General features: G+C 44.5%; 1 protein-coding gene across 1 annotated transcript; it reads right to left on the bottom strand.

Moving 5' to 3' along the window:
- Positions 1 to 951: 951 nt before the first annotated feature.
- LOC140736298 (uncharacterized) lies at positions 952 to 23,351 on the bottom strand. The gene is made up of 5 exons (XM_073062285.1): positions 23,243 to 23,351; positions 18,329 to 18,375; positions 16,488 to 16,739; positions 14,461 to 14,607; positions 952 to 1,175 (listed from the first exon to the last, which is right to left on the bottom strand). The coding sequence occupies exons 1-5, from the start codon at positions 23,302 to 23,304 to the stop codon at positions 952 to 954; spliced, it is 732 nt and encodes a 243-aa protein (XP_072918386.1). The 5' UTR covers positions 23,305 to 23,351.
- Positions 23,352 to 25,177: the final 1,826 nt, after the last annotated feature.

Below are 25,177 nucleotides of genomic sequence, written 5' to 3' on the forward strand. Positions count from 1 at the left end.
TGGTGAGACACGACACAGACTGGGAGACCGTTTCGCTGAACACCTACGCTCTGTCCACCACACATTTTACTTCCACGTCCCATTCCCATTCTGTATGTCTATCCACGGCCCCTCTCTACTGTCATGATGAAGCCACACTCAGGTTGGAGGAACAGCTTGTATGAACTTTCCAGCTCTTAGTTTCATCCCCGCCCCTCCTGTCTTCTATCATTTCGGACCCCCCCCCCCCCCCCCCACTTTCAAATCTCTTACTATCTTTTCTTTCAGTTAGTCCTGACGACGGGTCTCGGCCGGAAACGTCGACTGTACTTCCTCCTTATAGATGCCGCCTGACCTGCTGCGTTCCACCAGCATTTTGTGTGTGTTGATTCAATGAAACTTCCTGTGACCCACCCCCCAGCACTGACTGGTAGAGCCCTGTTGAGCGACGCCTTCTCACCCCCTTCCCACTCCCCAACAGGGCCACACGGTCATTTCAAACACAATCTCGCTCTGCGGGAACACCGGCTTTCTCCTTCTGGCCCCGCCCACTCTTTGATGCAACATGCAACTCCTGTGATCCACCCCCACCGCGGATCTGAGCGCTGATCGGTACAACCTGACAACCCACCAACATGGGTAATCAAACTTTGCAGTTACCGCTCACAGTGCCCCGATCTCCCTCTCCCCTTCCACTCCATCCCCTTTCCCGGCCGCTCCCCTCCTCTCCCTCCCACTGCCGGACGGGCATGTCACCGGTGCGGCTCCCGTCACCAACCCGACCGCATCTAGAACCCCACTTCGGCAATCGCCGCCTGGTGTTGTATAAAAGAACAATCCCACCGTCACGATCCCGGGACCTCTACCTGAGGGCATTTGGCTGTAGGATGATGCAGACCGCCATTTCAAACACAATCACGCTGCGCTGGACACCAGCTTCCTGACTTTAATAGTCATCAAGACTCCTCAAGTTCACACCCCCTTAGCGCTGATTGGTAGACTGACAACGTCAGCGCTGGTATCAACAAACTTTGCATTCAGCGCGGGAAAAGACAGCGCCAGGAAATACAAACAAAATTTGCTAGTAATATATTCATTTGCATCTTCCTGCATTTTCAGCGGATAGACGACATTGGGGGACAGAAGTTTAATACCGGGACAGAGCCAGGGCATCATCAGCGTTGGGAGTGGGATATCTGGATGGGCGGGGCAGTGCCTCAGAAAGGCAGTGTTCATCTTTCATTTTTAGAATCTTTTTATTGGTACATAATCTTCTACAACTATAAGATGATAGAAAACTTCAACAAATTAATATATATAATTAATAAAGCTGAAGAAAATAAAAACTGATCGTAATATATAAAAATGAAAAAAATATATATGTAAGGAAAAGAAAAAAAAAGAACCCCATCTAACTAAGAAAAAAAACCACTGACTACAAAAAAAATGGAAAAAAAATCTCATTAGGAATCAACTCCTGGAGCAATACGTCTTACCCTCCTCTATATATATTTTTATATTTCATTTTATTTATATAAAAAGAAATAGAATCATCAACCGCCAATTCATATTTATATTGAATAAGATTGGAAGGAAGTCATATTATACAGTTCAAATTAAATAATAATATTTGGCAAACGAGCCTCATCTTCTCTCAAAATCGAATCGGGGATCAAAAGTTCTACTTCTAATTTTTTCCAAACCGAGACATAAAATTACTTGAGAAAACCGTTCAATTAATGGAGGGACAGAAGTATCTTTCCATTTTAATAAAATAGACCTTCTTGCCAATAGTGTAACAAATGCAATTACATGTTGATCTGAAGATGAAATACCCTGAATATGATGCGGAAGTATTCCAAATAGAACAGTCAAACTGTTAGGTTGTAAATTAATTTTCAGAGCTTTAGAAATTGTAGAAAATAAAGATTTCCAAAACGGTTTTAATAAAGAAGTGACCAGAACATATGTGATAAAGTAGCTACTTCAGTTTACACCTATCGCAATGGTTATCTGTACCAGGGAATATTTTAGATAGTCTCTACTTTGTTAAGTAATAGTGGTGTACAATTTTAAATTGAATTAAGCAATGGTTGGTACATACAGAAGAAGAATTTACGTTTTTCAAAACTCGCAACCAGTCTTCACCAGCAAAGGTCATATTAAGTTCTCTCTCCCAATCTTGTTTAATCTTTAGTGAGAGGTTCTCTTTTTGTAACAAAAGTAAATTATAAATTCTGCTAATAGAACCTCTCACTAAAGGATTCAACTTCAAAATGGTATCCAACAAATCAGATTCTTGCAAATATGGAAACAGATAAATATTGTTGTAAAAATGTCTAACCTGAAGATATTGCAGAAAATGTGTATGAGTGATGTGTATATTTGTTAATTAACTCTTCAAAAGTCATCAATCGACCATCACAAAATAAATCTGTAAAAGAACGGATCCCTCTATTTCTCCATAGGAGAAAAATGGGATCGGTTATTGAAGGCTTAAATAAAAAGTTTCGATCTAAAAAAACTAGACAACTTAAATTGTTTAAAATTTAAAATATTGCAAAACTGAAACCAAATCCGTAAGGACTATTTAATAACAGGGTAAAGATTTAAATTTGGAATTTTAGAGAGTTGTAGAGGTAATGGAGCTCCTAATATTGAAGTTAAATGAAATTGTTTATCAGCTTTTAGTTCCAAATTGTTGAGCCAATATAGCCAAGAACATAATTGTCTGATATTAACCCCCCAATAATACAGTCTTAAATTAGGAAGTGCAAGTCCACCAATTTTTTTTAGATTTTTGTAGATGATACTTATTAATTCTTGGTCTTTTATTGTTCCAAATAAAGGAAAAAATAAGAGAAGTCAGTTTGATCAAAAAAATTTTAGTTAAAAAGATAGGTATATTTTGGAAAATATATAACAATCTAAGTAAAATCATCATTTTCACAGCATGGATATGGCCTATTAAAGAGAGAGTAAGTGGATTCCATCTAGAAGATAGTTGTTTCATGGAGTCCATTAAAGGAACTATATTAGCTTTATAAAGATCTTTAAATTTTTAGTAATTATAATACTTAAGTATTTAAAAGTATTAACAATTCTAAAAGGAATATCATTATATATAGACATCATTGGGGGACAGAAGTTTAATACCGGGACAGAGCCAGGGCATCATCAGCGTTGGGAGTGGGATATCTGGATGGGTGGGGCAGTGTTCATTATGAAGGACACACCCCCTCACCCAGGATGTTGCTACCACACGAGGGAGGTACAGAAGCCTGAAAACTTGGTATACCACATCAGGCCCTGCGGATTTATCAACCTTCATATTTTTCAAAAGACCCTACACTACCTCCAGCTGTGTATATCGAGATGCCCCTGTAAATTAGCTCAGTCTACACTGATCTCACTGTCCTCCTTGGTAAATACTGATGGAAATTACTCATTTAGGACTTTGCCCACAGCTTCCTCCTCCGAAGATATGTCCCATCCTTAATCCGTCAGTGTCCGTACCCTCTTGCTCTTACTGTATGTGTAAAGTGTGTTGGATTCACTTTCCCCCCATAACAGGCAGTTAACACACTTTCCACCACACATCTATAGAAGCTTGCTAAGGTGACTTGCCAATCATCCACAGATTCCCGAGGAAGTAGAGGCACTTCCGTGCTTTCCCAATAAAATTTATATGATGGGTCCTGGACAAGTCCTCTGAGATAGTGACACCCAGGGAATGTAAAATTACTGACCCTCTCCAACTCTGATCCTCCGATGATTACTGGTTCATGGACCTCTGGTTTCCCTCTCCAACAGTCTACAATCAGTTCCTTGACATTGTTCACATTCAGTGAGAGCTTGTAGTTATAACACCACTCAGCCAAGTTTCCTCCCTGTATGCAGATTCATCAATCCCTTTGATAGATCCCACAACACTGGTGTCATCAGCAAACTTGTATATGGTGTTGGAGCTGTACTTACCACACGGGTCTCTCACAACGTCCCAGGTTCCCTGACTTGGGTATCCTTGTCCTCAGTACATGGAGCATACCTGTCCTGTACCCTGTGAAGTTGGTCTTTATACACCCTCCACACATACCTGTCCACAGATGCGGACGCCTAAAGATTACTGTTCCCAATTGTCTCTGCCTAGTTCCTTCCTCAATGTCTTGTAATTGGCTGTTGTAATTTAGTAATTTAATACTATAGCTAGATTTGCACTTGCCCTTATCTAAAGCTAACTTAAAACTTGTGGTTACTGTTTCCTGACAATTCTCCCATGGGAATGTCAGTCACCTGGCCAGGCTTATTACACAACTCCAGGTCCAGTATCAATCCTTCTGGATGCAACTAACAAACGCTGTCCTCTTTAATCTCTTCCACTAAGAAGGTTTTAGTCCATATTGGAGTAATTGAAATTACCCACGACAACAGAATGATTGTACCTTCATTATTTTGAGTAGATTCCCCAGTCCCTTCCAAACTACTGTCCCAAGTAACTACTGGGTGCACTTCCCACAGATGTAGCCAATGGGGGGGCTGTGAGACAAGAGCGTAAGACACAGCGGTGGTACTGTAGTGTAGTGGTAGCACAATGCTTTACCGTACAGGCTCATGGGTTCAATTCCCACCGAGGCCGGTACGTCCTCCTTGTGACCATGTGGGTTTCCTTCGGGCCTGGCTCCCGGTGCGGGATGTGTCGCCAGTACTGATATCTGACCCCCTTCGCCAACCCAACTCATCACAACGTCCCTGTTTCGGCAATAACGGTCCAGCTTGTTGTCACTCACGATTCAGGTCACCTAAACATCACGGTGATCAACAAACTTCAGGGTGTGAAAAAGACTTTGGCGCCACAATGCACAAGTAAACTTTTCCTGTAACATGTTCATTTGTGTCTTGTCCACAGGGATAGGGGGAAAGACTGGGAGAGCATCAGTGAGTAGGGGAGAGACCCACTCACTGCTGGGGTCATTTAACCCCTTCTGAACCCAACTCCTCCAGTAGTTCACTTCAAGGCCCAGGTTCACAACCAGAACCTGTCCCTTAGCTTCTGTTGATCTGCCCCTATCTGACCTTGTTTTGTGGACGCTGTCCATTACAATACATAATAATAAAAATACTATAACTTGCAATAAGAATATATGTATAAAAATACCGCAAGCAGAGAGCAAAACAATGATGAGGAAGTGTACATGGGTTGATTGTCCATTCAGAAATCTGATTGTGAAGGGGGAGCTTTTCCTGAAATTTTGGTGTGTCCCCTTAGGCTCTGAACGTCCTCCTTGATGGTAGCAATGAAGGTTGTTGTTGTGACACCATTTATCCAGCTGATCTATCTCACTCCTGAATGCCTCCTTGTCACCATCTGATACTCTGCCAATAATAGTTGTATCATCAGCAAATTTATGGCTGGCATTGAGCTGTGCCTAGCTACACAGTCATGGGTGTAGAGAGAGTTGAGCAGTGGACTAAGCACACATCCCTGAGGTGTGACAGTGTTGGGTGTCAACGAGGTAGAGATGTTCTTTCTGATCCACACTGACTGCGGTGCCCTGATGAGGGAGTCAAGGGTCCAGTTGCAGAGGGAGGTACAGTTTGCTTTTTGAGTTTGTTGATTGGAATTGCATACATGATTGTTGAGGATTGAATACTTTAATTTAATAATTATTGTCATAAATACCAGAATAATTTATAACCATAAATACTAAAATCCATACTTATAACACTGAGAGCCCTCTCACACCAGGAGTCAGTTTTGTTCACAGCCAATAAAACTACCTTGGTCATTCCCACATATTTGGGAAAGAGGCAGGAATTACTTCCAGGAGATCCTGGAATGCATTCAAATCCCACACCTGGGCTTGCAGAGCTGAACCAGAGTTGCATGCCCACCCAGGGGTCTGTAGATTCCCTTATACATGGCACATCCTGGGAGATGTGCAATTTACAAGGGACAACTGTGGATCTGACTGGCTTTTGGCTGGGAAAGTCACAGAATTTTCCGGATACAGGCACTTCAGCTCAACTTTGTAGAGTGAATTCCTGTCCATCTAATTTGCCTGAGTTTTTTTAAGGTTGTAAATAAAAGGTTCGATAAGGGTAGTGAGGTGGATGATATCTACATACACGTTAGTAAGATCTTTGATATGGAGGACTGGTCTGGAAGGCACTTGGAGTCCAAAGTGAGCCAGATAATTGGATCCAACATCGGCTGGTGATCAGAGTTCGATGGTAGTGATGGGAGGATACTTTTCTGATTGATGTCTGACCTGTTGTTTACCATGGGGTACCAAATGTGTGATTTGTTACCAACTGAGTTGTAAAGGGTGCAGGTACAATTGGCAGGTTTGTGCGAAGACTTTGGTGGTGTTGTGGAAGGTGATGAAGTTTGTCAAGAATTCACCTTCATTGTAGAAGAGAATTACCAGGATGAAAGGTGTCTTTCATTATGCTGGCAGCTTCCCTGAGGCAGGGGCTGTGTAGATGGAGTGTTTTCAAATGTAAACATTAACTCCGTGTCTCCCTCCCCACAGATGCTGTCTGATCTGCTGAGTGTTTCCACTATTTCTGGATTACATTTCCAATTTCCACCCCCCACTCCCTCACTTCAACGTAACAATAATATATCGTCACAACGACAGGACAAGTACAATAAATATTTACATTTTCATTTTAAAAATGTTTTTATTAATTATATTGAAGGTTAGCAAAAAAATAGATTAAGTCAAAATGTCATTATATCCAATAAAGAATTAATTTAGCAAATAACTGATTAACAAATCTAAGCAATACATCAATAATAATGAGAAAATAAAGTGTGAAGAATTTTTTTCATTCGTTTTTCAATCTTTTTATTGATTTTCAAATAAAGAATATACAAATCAGAGGAGGAGTTTAGCAAACAAATAATATAAAAGACATATAAACAGCAATAATAAAAACAAAGTATATAATGTCAAAATCAAATAGGTAAAATATTACGCTGTTATATGTACAATGGTCAAAAAAAACTACGACTCCTCATAGCAATCATAAAAAAATTGGAAATCTTATTTGATAAAGGAAAAAAAAACCCACTAACTGAACTGAAACAAAAAAAGAGAAAGAATAAAGAAAGAAAAAGAAAGATTGGGCAGTCCAATTGAGGATAAAAATGCAAAAAAAGAGGGAAAAAAAACATCCTTCCAGTCATCTCCGAACCTTCACGAATAAGGATTTCCCCCAAAGAGAATAAAGAAAAATAAATAAATAAATTAGATCATATGAAAATATTGAATAAAGGGTCACCAGACTTGTTCAAAATTAAAGGATGTATCAAATGTCCGGCTTCTAATTTTCTCCAAGCTTAGACATGACATAATGGAGGAGAGCCAATAAAAAACAGTAGGTGGGTTAGATTCTTTCCAGTGTAGCAAAATAGCACTTCCAGCCAGTAAAGTTGAAGAAGCTATCACATGTTGAGCGGAAACAGACACTTTGCTTGCTTCCTCTGGAATAATCCCAAAAATTGTTGGAAGTGAATTTTTTTTGAAAGGGAAAGGAGGAAAATAAAGAACCCCCTACTAACTTATATTAAAAAAAACCAAGTAACTGAAAAAAAAACCAAGCAAATAAAAAACCCATTGGGAGCATAACCCCGGAGCTATACATCATAATTGCTTCATAAAATCCACTAAAGTAACCAAATTAGCTTCGTAAAGGTCTTTATGATTTTTAGTAATAATAATACCTAAATATTTAAAAGAGTCCGTAACTCTAAAAGGAATGTCATCATATATAGAAGAAGAAGCATTTAGGGGAAATAATTCACTTTTATGAAAGTTTAGTTTATATCCCAAAAACTTTCCAAAATCATTTAATCATTTCAATAAACTAGGAATGGATTCTTCAGGATTCGAAATATAAACTAAAATCATCAGCATAGAGAGAGATCTTATGAACAGTCCTATTTATGAAAATTCCATGAATATCTTTAGCTTCACGAAGTGCAATAGCCAAGTGTTCCAGCACCAAATTAAATAACAAATGGACGTCCTTGTCTCGTACCCCGCGAAAGCCGAATTAAAGGAGATCTGTAATTGTTAGTAATAACAGTAGCAATAGGGCTTTTATATATCATTCTAATCCACTTATTAAAATTAATATGAACGCCGAATTTCTCTAAAATACTAAATAAGTATTTCCATTCAACTCTGTCAAATGCCTTTTCAGCATCAAGAGAGACAACACATTGGGGAGTTTTAGAAAAGGATGAATATATAACATTTAACGGTCTCCGAACATTAGAGAAGGAATAACGGCCCGTTACAAAACCTGTTTGGTCTTGAAAGATAATTTTAGCTAGAACATTCTCCAGCCGATTAACCATTGTTTTTGAGAGAATTTTATGATCCACAGTTAAGAAAGAAATAGGTCTATATGAAGTACCGTCTGTAGAATATTTATCTTTCTTAAGAATTAAAGAAATTGAAGCTTCATAAAATGTGGGAGGTAGCTCTCCTATCAAAAAAGAATCTTTAAGCGTTTCCAACATATATGGAGAGAGCAATGTTTCAAATTTTTTATAAAATCCTTCAGAATAACCATCCTGTTCAGTAGCTTTGCCAGATTGCATTGAAAAAATAGCTTTCTGAATTTCATTTTCAGTAATAGGAGCATCAAGAGTTTGTTGATCTTCAACAGAAATTTGAGGAAAATTGATCTTTTGTAAAAAGGCATTCATTTTAGAAGAATCACTTGGAAACTGAGATTTATAAAGTTCAATATAAAAGTCTTGAAAAATGTATTAATATCTTCATAATTACATGCTAAACGACCATCTCCCTTACAAATTTTTAAAATTTGTCTTTTGGCTCTAGCTACTTTTAATTAAGATGCTAATAGCTTATTATTTTTATCTCCAAACACATAAAATTGGCTTTTCAATTTAAGCAAATTTCTTTCAATAGGATAGGTTAATAATAACTTATATTGTGATTGGATTTCAACTCTGTTTGAATAAATCAATGTTAGGAGAGATTGCATAAAGATTATCCAAGTCTTTAATTTGTTTGGAAATCTTATCTAACTCTGTTTTTGTCTGTTTCTTAAGCATAGCTCAATAGGTGATTATCTGACCATGCAATCATGCTTTAAATGTATCCCATATAATCAATTTTGACACATCTCCCGTATTATTAAAAAGAAAAAATCTTTTATCTGAGTCTCAATATATTTGATAAAGTTCGAACTTTGTAATAAATTTTCTGGAAAACGCCAGGGCAAATTTGCAATAGCGACATCCAATTCAATTCAAAAGCTAAGCTTAAAGGTACATGATCCGAGAGAACTATAGCATCATATTCACATTTCTGGACTTTGGACAAAAATTGGGAATCAACCATAAAGTAAATCGATTCTCGAATTTTTTTGTGAAAATGTGAAAAAAAAAATCTCTATCATTAGGATGTAAATGTCTCCAAATTTCAACCAGGCCAAAATCAATTAAAAAAGAGTTAATAAGTGATGCAAAACAGCTCGGAAGCCGCTGATTGGTTGAACTCTTGTCAATCAAAGGATTTAAACAACAGTTGAAATCACCACCCTTTAACAACATATAATCATTTAAATCCGGCAATAAAGCAAATACATTTTTAAAAAAGTAGGATCATCTACATTAGGTCCATATAGATTAACCAGAACAATTTTCTATGACAAATTGTTCCTTTAACAATTAAAAATCTACCATTAATATCTGATACAATGTCTTCTTGGATGAATAAAATATTAGATATAATAAAAATAGATACTACCTTTGTTTTATTTTGACAGGTAGCGTGAAATTGAAGGCTCTTCCACATTTTAAAAAATCTATTTTGATCACCCGTTTTGATTTGCGTTTCTTGAACAAAAAGTATATCGGGTTGGAATCAATTAATAATTTTAAAAGTCTTCTTTCGCTTAATAGGATGATTCCGATCATGTACATTCAAACTTATAACATTTATCTGTTTAACTGCCATTAAAAAATTTATTTTATTTAACACATAGATACACACTTACTAGCGCAAGCTAATCAAAACTGGTGGTGATAAGTATAACCATAAACAAAATATGCATGCTCCAGAACTCCGAAATGGGAAAAAATACAAAAAACTAAAATTAATCTTACAATTAATCCTATAAATCAAAACTAACCCCAATCCTCCCACGACCCCAAAAAGCCCAAAATTCTGCAAAAAAGGCCAAAATGCTTCCCCATAGAATATTTACAACACTGATCCCTCTCACAACAGGCAGGGCTGTTTGGTGTTCGCATCCCAGAATGCCAACTTCCTCATTCCCAGAGGTGTGGGAAAGGCAGGATTTGGTCGAATGAGATTTTGAATTGTGAAATACTTGTGATTCCTATACACAGTGCAATGCAAGGTTTACACAGCTGACCCAGGGCTGCACATACACGCACGAGTCCAGAGTTTCTCCATTCCCCCCTCCTCCCTGCCATACATTGTACACCTGGGAGAAACGTCAATTCTAACCTAGAGTAGGTTGGGCTGGAATGTCACAGAACTATACTGCACAGATACAGGCCTTTCAGCTCTTCTTTGCACAGTGGAAATCCTCCCCTCTGCAAGTGTCTTTTTTTAAGGAGGCAGCTATAAGAATTGACAAGGTTGGCTCGGATACAGATCGGATGGAAAGTTGGGCTGAGAGAGACGGATGGAGTTTAATACAAATGAGGACAAGGTGATATATTCTGGGAAGTCAAATTCTGGTAGAACATCCACAATTTATGATGGGACACCGGGGGTGTGGAACAGAGAGTCCGTGGGATACAATTCCAGAGACCCCTGAAAGCAACTACACCATGAGACAGGATGGTGAAGAAGTCGTACAGTGCAGTTCCCTTCAGAGATCGGGGATGGACTACATCAGCTGACTCCACTACAGGAAGGCTGGGGTCACATTGGAGGGAGAGCCGAGGAGATACACTATGACGTTGTCGGGATCGAGAGGTGGGGGCTTTAGTCATGTGGAGTGATTGAACAGGTTGGAGCAGATTCCTGAGGGCAGACTTGATGGACGTGCTGCTTGAGGTATCAACCCTGCTGACTGTGGGATCTCACTCTGCATTGGCACCCTGTGCATGTCCATCCAGGCAAACATTCTCCGACATTTTTTCCGATGTCTCCTGGAGGTACAACAGAGGGGAAGGTCACTGAGAGTCTGTTCACCGAGCGACAGAGATGGGTCAGAGGCGGTGCGCGATGTGGGGCATCGGACAGGCCGTGAGCGAAGATGTCGTAGTTGAGAAAACTGAACACTAGGATTCCCCAGGAAGCAACAAGGTCACTTACCACAGAATGAGAACCAGGACAGCAAGCATAATGACTCCCAGCAGCACCACTGTAGAATGGAAATGTTACAATTAGACTGGTTTCACTAGAAACATACTCGATTGATATGGGAAAGTCTGATACCCATCCTCCTCCCCACTCCCATGTCTACATCACCATCCACATCCATCCCAGCCATACCTCCATCTAACCCATAGTCCCACATACTCCCCATCTTCACTGCCTTTTGTATCTCTCCATCTCGTCTCTAAATCACAAGTACAGGGTTCTGTAAACATGGTGTCACCGGTAGACGGGATGGTGAAGAAGCTGTTTGGCACACTGGCCTTCATCAGTCCAGGCACCGAGTACAGGAGCTGGAACATTACGTTGCAGTTGTACAAGACACTGGTGAGGGTTCATTTGGAATATTGTGTTGGTCAGTGTGTTTCTAGTTACTTTGATTGAAAGGTGCCATTCCGGGGGGTCAGTCCAGAAGTTCACAATAACTACTGGGAAGAGTTTGATGTTTCTGGGACTGTATTCGCTGGAGTTCTGAATGATGAGGGAAGGGGGTCTCATTGAAGCCTCCTGGATACAGAAGGCCTGGATAGAGTGGATGCAGGGAGGAGGTTTCCACCAGATTCTGAGGAAACAACGATAGGATAGAGAAACATGCACAAAATGCTGGAGGTACTCAGCAAGCCAGGCGACATCTATGGAGAAGAGTAAACAGACAACGTTTCATGCCGAGACCCTTCATTGGGAATAGTTTACTGTTTTGCATAGATGCTGCCTGGCCTGCCGAGTTCCTCCAACATTTTGTATGTGTAGCTTGAATTCCAGCATCTGTAGTTTTACTCTTGTTTGTAACAGGATAAAGGGAAGTCACTTTGGAAATAAGATGAGGAAATTTGTCATTCGGAAAGTGTTGAATCTGCAGATTGAGACAAAGCATTTAGGTGGATAAGAAGGTAGCCACTGCGTGAAAGTGCATGGTCTCTGCTGCTGTCACACATCCACTTCAAGGTTTGTCATCTCATGCATTCAGAGATGCTCTTCTGACATCCCTCATTAACAAAGCATTTTCACCCACAAAACTGTTGCTTACTGGATTTTATTTTGTTCTGTTTTCACATATTCTTTGTAAACCCTGGAGACTGTTGTGTGAAAATGCCAGGAGATCAGCAGTTTCTGAGATACTCAAACACCCTGTCTGGCAACAATCAGTCCACACTTTCTACCAAAGTGCATGACCACACACTTCCCTACACCGTGTTCCATCTGCAACCTCTTTGCACATTCTCCTAATCTGTCCAAGACCTTTCCAAGACACTTCTTGTTTCCTCAACACTACCTACTTCTCCACTTCTATTTGCGTAATCAACTGTTATGAGTGATGAACAGACCTGATGGAAATGGGGTGCAGAGTTAACCATTCCCAACCCCCCCTCCTGAGAACTATGAACTATTGCTGTTGTTATGCTGCTCATGGGAGAGAGATAAAGCCCTGGCAAGAACATTTGTTACAGATAAGAGGGGGAGAGAGAGAATGATGACTAACTGTATTATGACTTCTATAAGGATTATTTACTTCCTACTACTTTGCTCGTTAACATTCCTCAGTGGACTGTAGGAGTGGCATTATTTAATGGACGTTCATTTAGGATTGAGGGATAGCTGAGTCCCCGTTGGTAGGGATAAAAGACAGGTCTGGAGAGACACCCTTCAGACACGCCAGTGGACATTGATTGAGTGTTGGAACCCACAAGGAAAGGTCAGGGGATTCGAAGACCGAACCAGGAGGTCGGTCAGTAAGGCTATCAGTGTAAAAGCAGGGCCGGTGGGGACTTGTGTGTGTGACCACTCATACCAGAGTGACGAGTCCACCACAGAAGAAAGATACGACGGATTAAGAAAGCAAAGGAAGGTTTGGCTGCTGTAGCTGTTACCTCTTGCTCGCTCTCTCTCTCTCTCCCCAACGATTTCAATACAACAACCATAACTACATCAGCACTCATGAACTGAAAGAAACTTTATACTTTTCTATGACAACTCATTTACCCCTAGACATCGATAGAGCTTGTTTATTATTGATTATTATTCCTACACTTTTGGGTTTATTACTGCTAACTTGTGTTATATGTATAATTGCATTATTGGTATTGTTTTGCTTATTTTACTAATAAACACTTTTGATATATAGTACCACCAGACTCCAACGGATTCTTCTTTCTCTGCTGGTCAGACACCCAGTTACGGGGTACGTAACACAACATACCTGGCCACAAAGCAATCAATTCCCTGAAGCAAACCAATGATATGCAATGAGAAACAAAGTGGTCCCAACACTAAAACTTGTGGAACACCACTACTCACTGGCAGCCAAACAGAAATGTCTCCTTTTTCCACCCCTCCAATTCTTATCCTCTTGCCCTTCAGCCAATCTTCTATCCATAACAGAATCTTTCCTTTAATACCATGAGCTCTTATCATCTTTAGCAGTCTCATGTGTGGCAGCTTATCAAAGGCCTTCTGAAATTCCAAGTAAACAACACCCACTGGCTCTCCTTTGTCCAACCTGCCTGTTATTTCCCAAAGAATTCCATCAAGATTTGTCAGGCAAGATTTCCTCTGAAGGAAACCATGCTGACTTTGGCCTATTTTATCATGTGCCTGCAAGTATCCAGAAACCTCATCCTCAACCTTCCCAACCAATGAAGTCGGGCTAACTGAACGATCATTTCCAATGCCTCAATGTCTTCAGAATCCTGGTGTATCGTCCATGGTCCAGGTGACGTATCTACCTGCAGACCTTCCAGCTTCCCAGTCACATTCTCATTAGAAATAGCAACAACACTCACTTCTACACCAACACTCTCGGATTTTTGGCATACTGCTGGTGTCTTACACAGTGAAGATAGATGCAAAATACATATTGATTTGGTTGGCAATTTCTTGGCCCCCCATTATTACTTCTCCAGCCTAATTTTCCGTGGTCCAACATTTATTCTTGACTCTCATGGAGAAGGTGGGAGGATGGGACTGAGAAAAATCACCCGTGCCAGAATGGAGCAGAGGACTCAATGGGCTGAATGGCCTCATTCTGTTGCTACATCCTAGAACAGCTCACTTCAGTCTTCAGGTACGGAAGGGGAAGCCTCACCTGGAATTACTATCCACACATTTGCACGCGCAGTGGTGTCCTCCACCTCTCTTCCGTCTGTCCCGGTGGTCACTGGCTTCTGAGATGTCATCTGTGGTGGTATAGACAACCGGTCTGCTTGTATCCTCTGGCTGGGACACTCCACACCTGCAAAACACAGTGGGTACACCTCAGAACCGAGCTGCTGTCCTTAGATCCGCACTTCTCCGAGGTCGGACGAGTCCTGTGGGGAGGAGCGGTGAGCTCGGTGCAAAGGGAGCAAGGGATGAGCCTGTCCACCAGAGCTGGTCTGTCCCAGGACAGCGACATAATCATACACCAGAGAAACAGGCCCTTTGGGGCACAAACCAACAGAGCCAGTCCTATTGGCCTGCATTTATTCCAAAACCTTTCCAATCCATGTCCCTTTCTGAGTGACTTATTTCTTGTTAATGAACCTGCATAAAGACCATATTTTGGCTGCTTATTCCAGGTATGGACCTTCTGCCGGGTGAAAGTGCTGCTTAAACCTCTGCATAACCTTGGAAGAAAGGTGATGTGTATTCACCCCATCCATGCCCCTCGTCTCGATAGATAGAAGACAGCCACATCATCCCCCCCATTGTCGAGATGCTTAACACTAGAGGGTAGACATTTAACCAAAATTGGTAACTTTATTTGATTTTTACTGTTAATGTTTTGGAAATCACCGTGAGTGATGGACTGCTGAATGAGCCAACAAGGATGATGGGGGAAGCAGATACCAGAGTTCAGATGTTCTTACAACATTTGTAGAGAGACACATGAATGTATAGAGAATGGACGGATATGGACATTGTGTAGACAGCAGGGATTTGTCATGGTCTGGTCTGTGAAATCCGCATTCCAGTTCACGGTCCGGTCGATAGACCTTATTCCAGATTTTCCGGTTTCCCCCAGTTTCTGTTGAGGCAACTGATTCTCGTTTGGGCTGACTTCATAAATAGCTTCAGGATTCAGCCTCTGGCTGCTGGATTGTTCCTGTCCAAATCCCTTCCCTTCCCTTCCCCTTCCGCCTGGAGCCTCACCTTACCTGTAACCCCCGCCTTCACTGCTGTCAAGTTCAACCACCGGAGTAAGATGAGGAACTGTCTCTGTGTCCATGCCTCCGCTAGGTACGTCCAGCTGTTTGCCGCTACCTAGCGTTGGGAACTATCTTTGTGTCCACGCCTTTGTTAGGTAGGTCCGGCCGTTTGCCGCTACCTAATGTTGGGAACCATCTTGTCGTATTCTGCATTCTGTGTAATGAGTCCCAGCCCTACATCGTGTACCCAAGGAGGGGTCTCGGCTCTATGTTCCATGATCCTCTCTCTTCCTCAACCAAGGCTCTGTATTCCTGTCTCTTCCTCGACCAAGTTAAGGCTTCGGGTTCTCGTCCAGTCCTAGTCACGTCCAAGAATCTTGTCCTGTCCAAGCAACAGCTTTGTCTTTTCATCTTGTCCATGTGTCTCACCCAGCCCGGTGCTGGGATTCCCTCGTCCTGTGCTGGGGTTCCCTCGTCCTGTCCAGGAGTCTCACGTCCAGTCCTGTTGCCTCTCCTTGTCCTGTAGCCACGTCTTGTTCTTGCCTAGTTCTGGAGTCCGAGCCCAAATCAAGACCCAGGTTCAGGGTCCTTGTCCAGTCTCTGGCTCGGAGTCCAAGCCCAGGCTCCTAGTTCCCAGTTCTATGTCCTGGTTCTGCTATCCTCGTCAAGTCCTAGCCCAGGCCCAGAGTCCTTGTCTCATCTGGGGCCTGTGTCGTGTCCAGTGTCCTTTCTTCCCCACTTTCCTCATTTCCTTCTCATACCTAGTCCTGTTCCTGGTAGTTCAGTGTCTGTGTCTTGCATTTGGGTCCGATCCCAACGCCCACCCTTATGACAGGATTAGGTTAGTTGGGCGTTTAATTAACAGTTCTAAGTTCAAGAGGGAGAACAAACGTGGATATGCAGATGGGAGACAGGGGAAACACGGATATTAAACAATCGGAATAGTGGGATCACAGAGTATCGGACCCTCTCCCCCAGCACCTACCTGTCGTGCCGAGGCCGATCTCACAGTAGATGGTGCGGAGGATAACCCAGCTGTAGTTCAGGATAACACGGTCAGCATCCACTCTGGCCAGGGTGGCGTTTTGACAGCATAGTCCGTTCCCCTCCCCCCTGATGCAGACATCTCTGAAGGGTCCTGCAATGTTGTGAAGGTGCAGGCTCTGTGCAGCAGTCGGAAAACAGGGGCAGCTGAAGGAGCTGGTGTCTGGAAAGAAATGGCAGATGCCACGCTGACCTGTCGAGAAAAGTGTGTTCCTGGTCATTGGGGCCGGGGGGAGGTCATCACCCTTACGTTCCCACCTTCAGCACCCCACCGTCATATCACACACTCCCAAGGTCAGACACAGAGTGAAGACCCTTTCACCCTCTCCCATCACACACTCCCGGGGTCAGACACAGAGTGAAACTCCCTCCACACTGTCCCATCACACACTCCCGGGGTCAGACACAGAGTGAAGCTCCCTGCACTCTGTCCCGTCACACACTCCTGGGGTCAGACACAGAGTGAAACTCCCTCTACACACTCCCATCTCACACTCCCGGGGTCAGACACAGAGTGAAACTCCCTCTACACACTCCCATCTCACACTCCCTGGGTCAGACACAGAGTGAAGCTCTCTCCGCACCGTCCCATCACACACTCCCGGGGTCAGACACAGAGTGAAGCTCTCTCCGCACCGTCCCATCACACGCTCCCTGGGTCAGACACAGAGTGAAGCTCTCTCCGCACCGTCCCATCACACACTCCCGGGGTCAGACACAGAGTGAAACTCCCTCTACACACTCCCAGGGTCAGACACAGAGCGAAGCTCTTTCCGCACCGTCCCATCACACGCTCCCGGGGTCGGGCACAGAGTGAAGCTCTCTCTACACACTCCCATAACACACTCCCGGGGTCAGACACAGAGTGAAGCCCCTTTCACACACTCCCATCACACACTCCTGGGGTCAGACACAGAGCGAGGCTCTTTCACACCGTCCCAATGCCCACTCCCTGTCATAAGGGGACAGGTGGCTGGACCCAAGTGCAGGATGCAGGCACTGAAGTACTAGAGGCAGGACGGGAACAACTAAACGATAGACAAGATGTGGTGACCATGGTGTGCCTGAGGGATGTGACGTTCAATGTGATTCTGGGGTTCTGGGAAAGTCTTAGAGTTCAGGCAAGGAGTATCCCAGAGTTCAGGCAGGCCAATCTTGGAGTACAGGCAGAGTCTAGGAGTTTACTGGGCAGGCTGTATAACTCCTAGGCAGGGCCTGGACCTCCCAGGCAGGAACATGGGGCTCTGAGCAGGTCACAGGGCACCTGGGTATGTTGTGGGGCACAACCTGTCAGCAGCGAGGGTTGGAAAGAGGCAGAGTCCCCCGCCGGGCAACAGCAGTCCAGCCAGGTGTTGCCCAACGGAGGCAAGAGATAGGAAGGGAACTAGGTCCAGGGGGACTGCCAGACTTACTCAAAGAACTCATCTTTAATGAGGGGTCCTCCAAGCCAGGGCAACCAGAGGGGCAGGACAACCTCCAACTCCACTCAGTCCTGGAGACCCCTATATACACTGCCAGATGATGGGCATCAGGTGCACCTCCTTGAGCCCCAACAAGCCACGATGACCCACAGGTGTGACTAATTGCGCTCAAGGGTGAAAAGAGGACAGCTACAAGACCCGGAGTCCGGTGTCCGCGGACCGGATCAAGACCTGGAATGCGGGCTCCGGACCGGACCATAACACTCCAAGGGTGGGACACAGAGTGAAGCTCCCCACCATCCCATCACATACTCCCGGGCTCAGACCAAATGAAGCTTCCTCCACACTGGGGTAAACTTACCAAGAGCAGATCCGACTGTCATCACCCAGACACAGACTGCGAGGAATCTGAGGAGGGAGAAAGTTTGAGGTCAGGAGTGAGTTATGGAATTGGACCACACCTGTCCAGGTGCAGGGACAGGGCAACAGGTGCCAGTCTGGACCCCTCCTGGGATATTTGAACGCTCCCGTCCCTCACCCACAGCACATGTGGAAAACACAGGAAACAGACACAGCAAACAGATAGGAGTAAAAGACATAAAATTCTTGAGAGAACACAGTCAGTCAGCTAACGGTTCGGCGAGGCAGCTCGGCTGGCAGTGGCTGGTCAGACAGTGGCTCAGTGATGCGGGCGAGCACTCAGCCACACTGCCTCAGTCTAGACTGTCATCCGGATCCCTGCCCTCACAAGATGTCTCACGGGCCTGGAGATCACTCTGAGGACATCTTCGCCCTCTGACACACTGTCAGTTGAGAGTTGTAGACAGAGATACCCAGTGTTATAGGAGAGTAATTCACTGATGGGGTCACACAGGTAAACAGGGTGGTGAGAAGGTGTTTGGCACACTGGGCATCATGTATGACTGAAATGAGCACAGGAGTTGGGATGTCATATTACAGTTGTACAAGACATTGCTGAGACCACACTGGGAGAATTCTATGAAGTTCTGTTTACCCAGTCATAGGAAGGATGTCATTAAGCTGGAGAGGGTACAGGAAAGATTTATGAAGCTGTTACTGGGACTGGAGGGTTTTAGTTATGGATAAGGACAGGATGAGAGTGTTTTCTCTTGAGCCAAGGGGCTGAGAGGTACCTCAGTTTTTTTTAATAATGAGGGGCGTTGCTAAGCCACAGTCTTTTCTCCAGGGTGGGGAGAAAGATGGGTTGCACCACTGTCTGCTATCGGGGGGGGGCGGGTGGGCTACTGCACAGGACTGTAAGAAGCAGAGGGTTGTAAATTTAGTTGGCACCATCTTGGGTACTAGTCTACAAATTACACAGGACGTCTTCAGGGAGCGGTGTCTCAGAAAGGTGGTGTCCATTGTAAAGGCTGTGCAGCACCCAGGGCATGCCCTTTTCTCACTGTTACCTTCAGGTAGGAGATACAGAAGCCTGAAGGCACACACTCAGCGATTCAGGAACAGCTTCTTCCCCTCCGCCATCAGATTCCTAAATGGACATTGAACCCTTGAGCACTACAGTACCTCACTTTTTAACATGTATATTGCTTTTGTTGTTTGCATGATTTTTAATCAATTCAACATAGGTATACCGTATTTACTTATTATTCATTATTGGCATTGAACTGCTGCTGCTAAGTTGCCAAATGTCACGACACGTGCCGATGATAATAAACCTGATTCAGAAGTGTTATGGGCTCAGCCCCCTCCTTTGTGAGAATCGCAAGAGCCTTAGTCAAGGGGGGGTCAACTGACCGGGAGAGGGGGAGAGACGTGCAGGAGACCACGTCCTCTCGAGAAGCAGAATAAAGTGACTCTGACCATTGTCTCATGGAGACCACGTGTAAAGCCCTCGGGCAAAGTGGGCTGGTTGAGAGGGAGATTGACACCCGCGATCCTGTGAGGACGTATAAAGGTGGGCTGCCGAGGCGGGGCCTCAGACGCACCAAGGAGACACCCAGAGACGACACGAAAGTGCGTCCCGTCGGAGCGGGACGCCCTTCTGAAGGAAGCCACGTGCGTTAGACTCCGGACCGGGAGTCTGTGGCTGGACCCATTGGACAGTCGCTTTGAACTAGCAACCGGAGCGCCGGTGCTTCTGATCCCACAGCGGTGTTCCGCAAGGATCCGACCAGGTGAAACAGTCTAATACCTCTTGTCCCTCTCTCTCTAACAAACGTGCACCAACGCGACACCACCGGTGGCAGCGGGTGGAACTGCAGTGATCTAAAAAGACTTTTAGATATCCAGCAAACGATCTAAAATCTACATTACCCCTAGACAACAATCGTGCTTGTGTTTTGAATGATTATTATTACACCGGTGTTTTAGATTCAGTTTGACGATGTATATGATCTGAATGTTTTGTATTAACCATACGTTTGTGCCCCTTGTTGAATAAAACGTTTGAAAATAGTAGCTTCCGACTCAGCTGATCCCGCTATCTTTGCTGGTAAGTTACCTGGTTAAGAGGTTACGTAACAGAAGTTTAAAACTAGAGGGCACGGGACTCCAGTGAAAGATTTAAAGAGACTGATGGTTAAAGAATTCATGCAGAGGGTGGTGAGTAAATGGAATGAGAGGAAGTGATAGTGACAGGTACAATAACAATATTTAAGAGACATTTGGACACGTACATTGTTAGGAAAGGGTTAGAGGGACATGGGCCCAAGGCAGAGAAATGGGACCAACCCAGGTACACAATTCACTCAACATGGATCAGCTGGGCCGACGGGCCTGTTCTCTGCTCTATATAATCTGATTACCTTTATTGTACCTGGTTACGCAGCTTATTAAATAACTATTGTGATTCATCAGTAAAGATCTGATCTCCCTGCCCAGTCAGGGAGAAGGGGATGAAGGAGATGGCCATTGACTCTAGGAAGTGGGCAGAGTACATGTTCCTGTCCCTGTTGAGAGTTTTAGGTTCCCAGAAGTGAACATCACCACTTGTCCTGGTCGAACCACATACACCCAGTGGCCAAGGATGCCAATGTCTGTTCTCCTCACAAGGCGACGCATCACCATAGTGTAGCGGCCAGCTCGGGGTGTAAGAATTCAGAGTTCAATTCAACGTGGTCTGTAAGATGTTTGTACGTCCTTCTTAAATCTGCCACCCTTTCCCTGCATTGCCCTTACTTTACTTATTTTACCACTCTGACTTCCTGCCCCTTTTCCCCTCCTTGTCTACTCACTCTCTGCCTCCCCCCATGCTACCACCTCTCCTCCTCTCTCCCTCCCTCTCCTTTGTCTCTGACCACCCACTCTCCCCTCACTGGTTTCGTGGCATGAGCACCAGAATTCAAGACCAGAGATAATGGTTCGAATCAAGCAACACACACAAAATGCTGGTGGAACACAACAGGCCAGGCAGCATCTATAGGGAGAAGCACTGTCGACGTTTCGGGCCGAGGCCCTTTGTCAGGACAAACTAGAAGAAAAGATAGTAAGGGATATGATAGGGGGAGGGGGAATACAAAATGATAGGAGAAGACAGGAGGAGGGTGAAGCTGAGAGCTGGAAAGGTGATTGGCAAATGGGATACAGAGCTAGAGAGGGAAAGGATCATGGCAAAACACACAACACGCTGGAGGAACTCAGGTTGGGCATTATCCATGGAAACGTTTCGGGCCGAGACCCTTCGTCAGGACTGAAGGGGGAGCGGGCAGGGGCCCTGGGGGGAGGGTGGGAAGGAGAAGCTGGTAAGTGCCGTGTGAAAACCCAGTAAGAGGAAAGATCAAGGGGTGCGGGAGGGGATAGGTAGGAAAGGTGAAGAAGGAATGTAAGGGGAAAGCACTACGTGTAGTAGACGAAGGCAGAATCGTGAGAGAGGTAATAGGCAGCTGCAGGAGGAGGAGGCAGGGTGAAACGGATGGGAGAAAGAGGGAGGGAATTACCTGAAATTGGAGAATTCAGGGGACAGGAGGCTTAGGGAAAAAGAAAGGGGAAGGGGAGCACCAGAGGGAGATGGAGAACAGCAAGGACTGATTTTGAGAGGGGCAGAGAGAGAGAGAAAAAAGGAAAATAAGTATGTCAGGGATGGGGTAAGAAGGATAGGAGGGGCATTACCGGAAGTTAGAGAAATCAATGTTCATGCCATCAGGGTGAAGGCTGATCAATCACCTTTCCAGCTCTTAGCTTCATTCCTCCCCCTCCTGTCTCCTCCTATCATTTCAGACTCCCCCTCCCACTTTCATATCCCTTACTATCTTTCCTTTCAGTTAGTCCTGACGAAGGGTCTCGGTCCGAAACGTCGACAGTGCTTCTCCCTATAGATGGTGCCTGGCCTGCTGCGTTCCACCAGCATTTTGTGTGTGTTGCTAGGTGGGCTCTAGATGGGCGGGATTACCTGAACAGCCGATAGGAACCTCGCTTTAATCCCGCCCCAGCCCCTCCCCGCATCCCAGCCGCTCTGGTTGATACACGAACTGTGAGGTATTTTATCATTGAGCTGTCAGGCGTCCAAGACGCACTTCAAATCAAGACACTTTTAAAAATACATAGTAAAAATGAGACAACGTTTTTGCAGGACCATGATGTTACATGACGCAGTACACAAACTAAACTGAACTACGTAAATAAAACAACATAAGGGGTAAAAAAAAATACGACACTAGACTACAGAGCTACCCAGGACTGCATAAAGTTCACAAAACATTGCAGGCATTACAATAAATAATAAACAGGACAATAGGGCAAGGTGTCAATCCAGGCTTCGGGTTCAGGAGTCTGATAGCTTGGGGGAAGAAACTGTTACATAGTCTGGTCGTGAGAGCCCGAATGCTTCAGTGCCTTTTCCCAGACGGCAGGAAGGAGAAGAGTTTGTATGATGGGTGCGTGGGGTCCCCTGTTCGCTGTTCAGTATACATGAACAGAGATACGGAGTAATAGATCAGAATCTCTCCGCATCTTATCGACCTCTGGTGCTGCCGGACCAGAGGGTGGCGAGGTTGTGTTGCCAAATCTTTCCGATTTTTTTCGATTAGTAAAGGACTTTACTCTCAGAGAAAGTGTGGACAGTCCCGTTTCTCGTATAAACCCGACCCTGGCTCAGCACAGTTTCCCGGCACACAGACTCTTTCTCTCCCACCGACACCCCCCCCCCCCCCAATCCCTGTGTGTGAAGCGTCGCCGGTACTGGTATCTGTCCCCGTCGCTGACCCGACCCGACCCATCACAACGTCCCCGTCTCGGCAACAACGGTCCGGTAGTGTCCACCAGCACAGCCCCACCGTCACGATCCCGGGACCTTTACCTGAGGGTATTCAGTTGTGGGATGATGCCAGGCCCGAAGGGAGCAGCCGCTCCAAACACCATCACTGCCGCTGTGGAGAGGCGCCGGCTGATCTGCTCCAATTAAAGAGGCTCTGAAACACAACCGACAGTGCTGATTGGTACAGCTTGTTATATTCCTGATTCCGATCTTTAACGTCACCAACTGGGCGGAAAAACTGTATTTCGTGTTTCTCACTGTGCACTGATGACCCGCACTTAACAAATCCGGGGACTGCTTCTCACCTCTGCCATCTGATTTCTAAATTGACTTTGAACCGATGCAATTTTATTATTTCTGTTTTTGTGCTGTTTTTTCATGTAAATATTCAATATACATATATGAAGTTGCTTTAATTTATTAATTTTTCTATATTTTAACATGTATTACTTTGTACTTCTGCTGCGAAGTTAACAGATTTCACGACGGATGCGGGTGAATTTAAAACTGATCCTGATTCTGACTTTACTCTCCTCGTTAGTTTTCAATCACTGACACATTTTACTGAGCTTGTTTAACTTTGCCTTCTTTACCGCCCTATCAATCATCTGGAAAGTGGTCTCCATATGCCATTTCTCTACCCGTATCTACATCCCGTGAGCTGTCTACAAACCACCCAGCTATATTCTCCTCCAAGATATTTCTATTATCACCAACAGTGTGTGACCCTGACAGATCCCTACGGAATACCAGTATACATGGGTCTCCTGCCACCACTCTGACTTCTATGAGACCAAATGGCTAAATTCACTGTGGATCCCATGCATCTTAATCTTCGAGACAGAGAGAGGGAGGGAGAGAGAGAGAGAGAGAGAGAGAGAGAGAGAGAGAGAGAGAGAGAGAGAGAGAGAGAGAGAGAGAGAGAGAGAGAGAGAGAGAGAGAGAGAGACGGACGGTCGCATGTGTGAGAGGGAGACGAACGGTCGGTGTGTGACTGAGACAAAGAGGACAGTCAACTCCAGCCTCGACTCAGCACAATTTCAAGACACAGACGCTTCGCCCACGCCTACCCTCGCCCCAACGGGGCTCCCGCTCCAGGACCCCCACTTCGGCAGTCACCGGCCGCTGTTGTCGGAAAGACAAACCTCACCATCCCGATCCCAGGATCGTTACCTAAGTGTATATCGCTGTGGAATGACGCCATTCGCCAGACGGACAATCTAGACAGTCAGCCCCTTTATTCCCACTCTTTCCTTCCTGCCATGTATCCAATCTCCTATCCAAGCAAGTATCCTTCCTGTAATACCATGGGCTCTTAACTTGTTAAACTGTCTCATGTACAACACCTTGTCAAAGGCCTTCTGAAAATCCAAATAAACAATATGCATTGACTCTCCTTTATCTATACCGTCAGTCATCTCCTCAAGGAATTCCAATGGATTTGTAGGCAAGGTTTCCTCTGATGGAATTGATGCAGATTTTGGCCTATTTAATCATGTGGATCCAAGTACCCTGAAGCTCGTCCTTAGTAATGGACTCCAACATCTTCCCAACTACTAAAGCAGGCTAAATGGCCTACAATTTCCTTTCTTCTGCCTCTATCCCTTCTTAAGTAGTGGAGTGACATCAGTCCCGAGGACCCGTTCCAGAATGTAGTGATTCTTGAAATGCCTCCACAGTCTCTTCACAGCCCCGTTCAGAATCCTGGAGTGTTGGTAGGTGACCTTTCTACTTTCAGACCTGTCAGTTCCCCAAACACCACCTCCCCCGTAATGGCAACGTCACTCATTCTGCCCCCTGACACTCTCGCATTTCTGGCATTCTGCTATTGTCTTCTAAAGAGAAGAATGAAGGAAAATACTGTTTAGTTCTTCCACCATATTTTGTCCCCATTAATACCTCTCCAGTGACATTTTCCACGGTCTGATATTAACTGTCACCTCTCTAGTATATTGGGGAAAACAGTTTGTACCCTCT

This window comes from Hemitrygon akajei, chromosome 1 (genome assembly GCF_048418815.1).
Source record: "Hemitrygon akajei chromosome 1, sHemAka1.3, whole genome shotgun sequence".
Lineage (NCBI taxonomy): Eukaryota > Metazoa > Chordata > Chondrichthyes > Myliobatiformes > Dasyatidae > Hemitrygon > Hemitrygon akajei.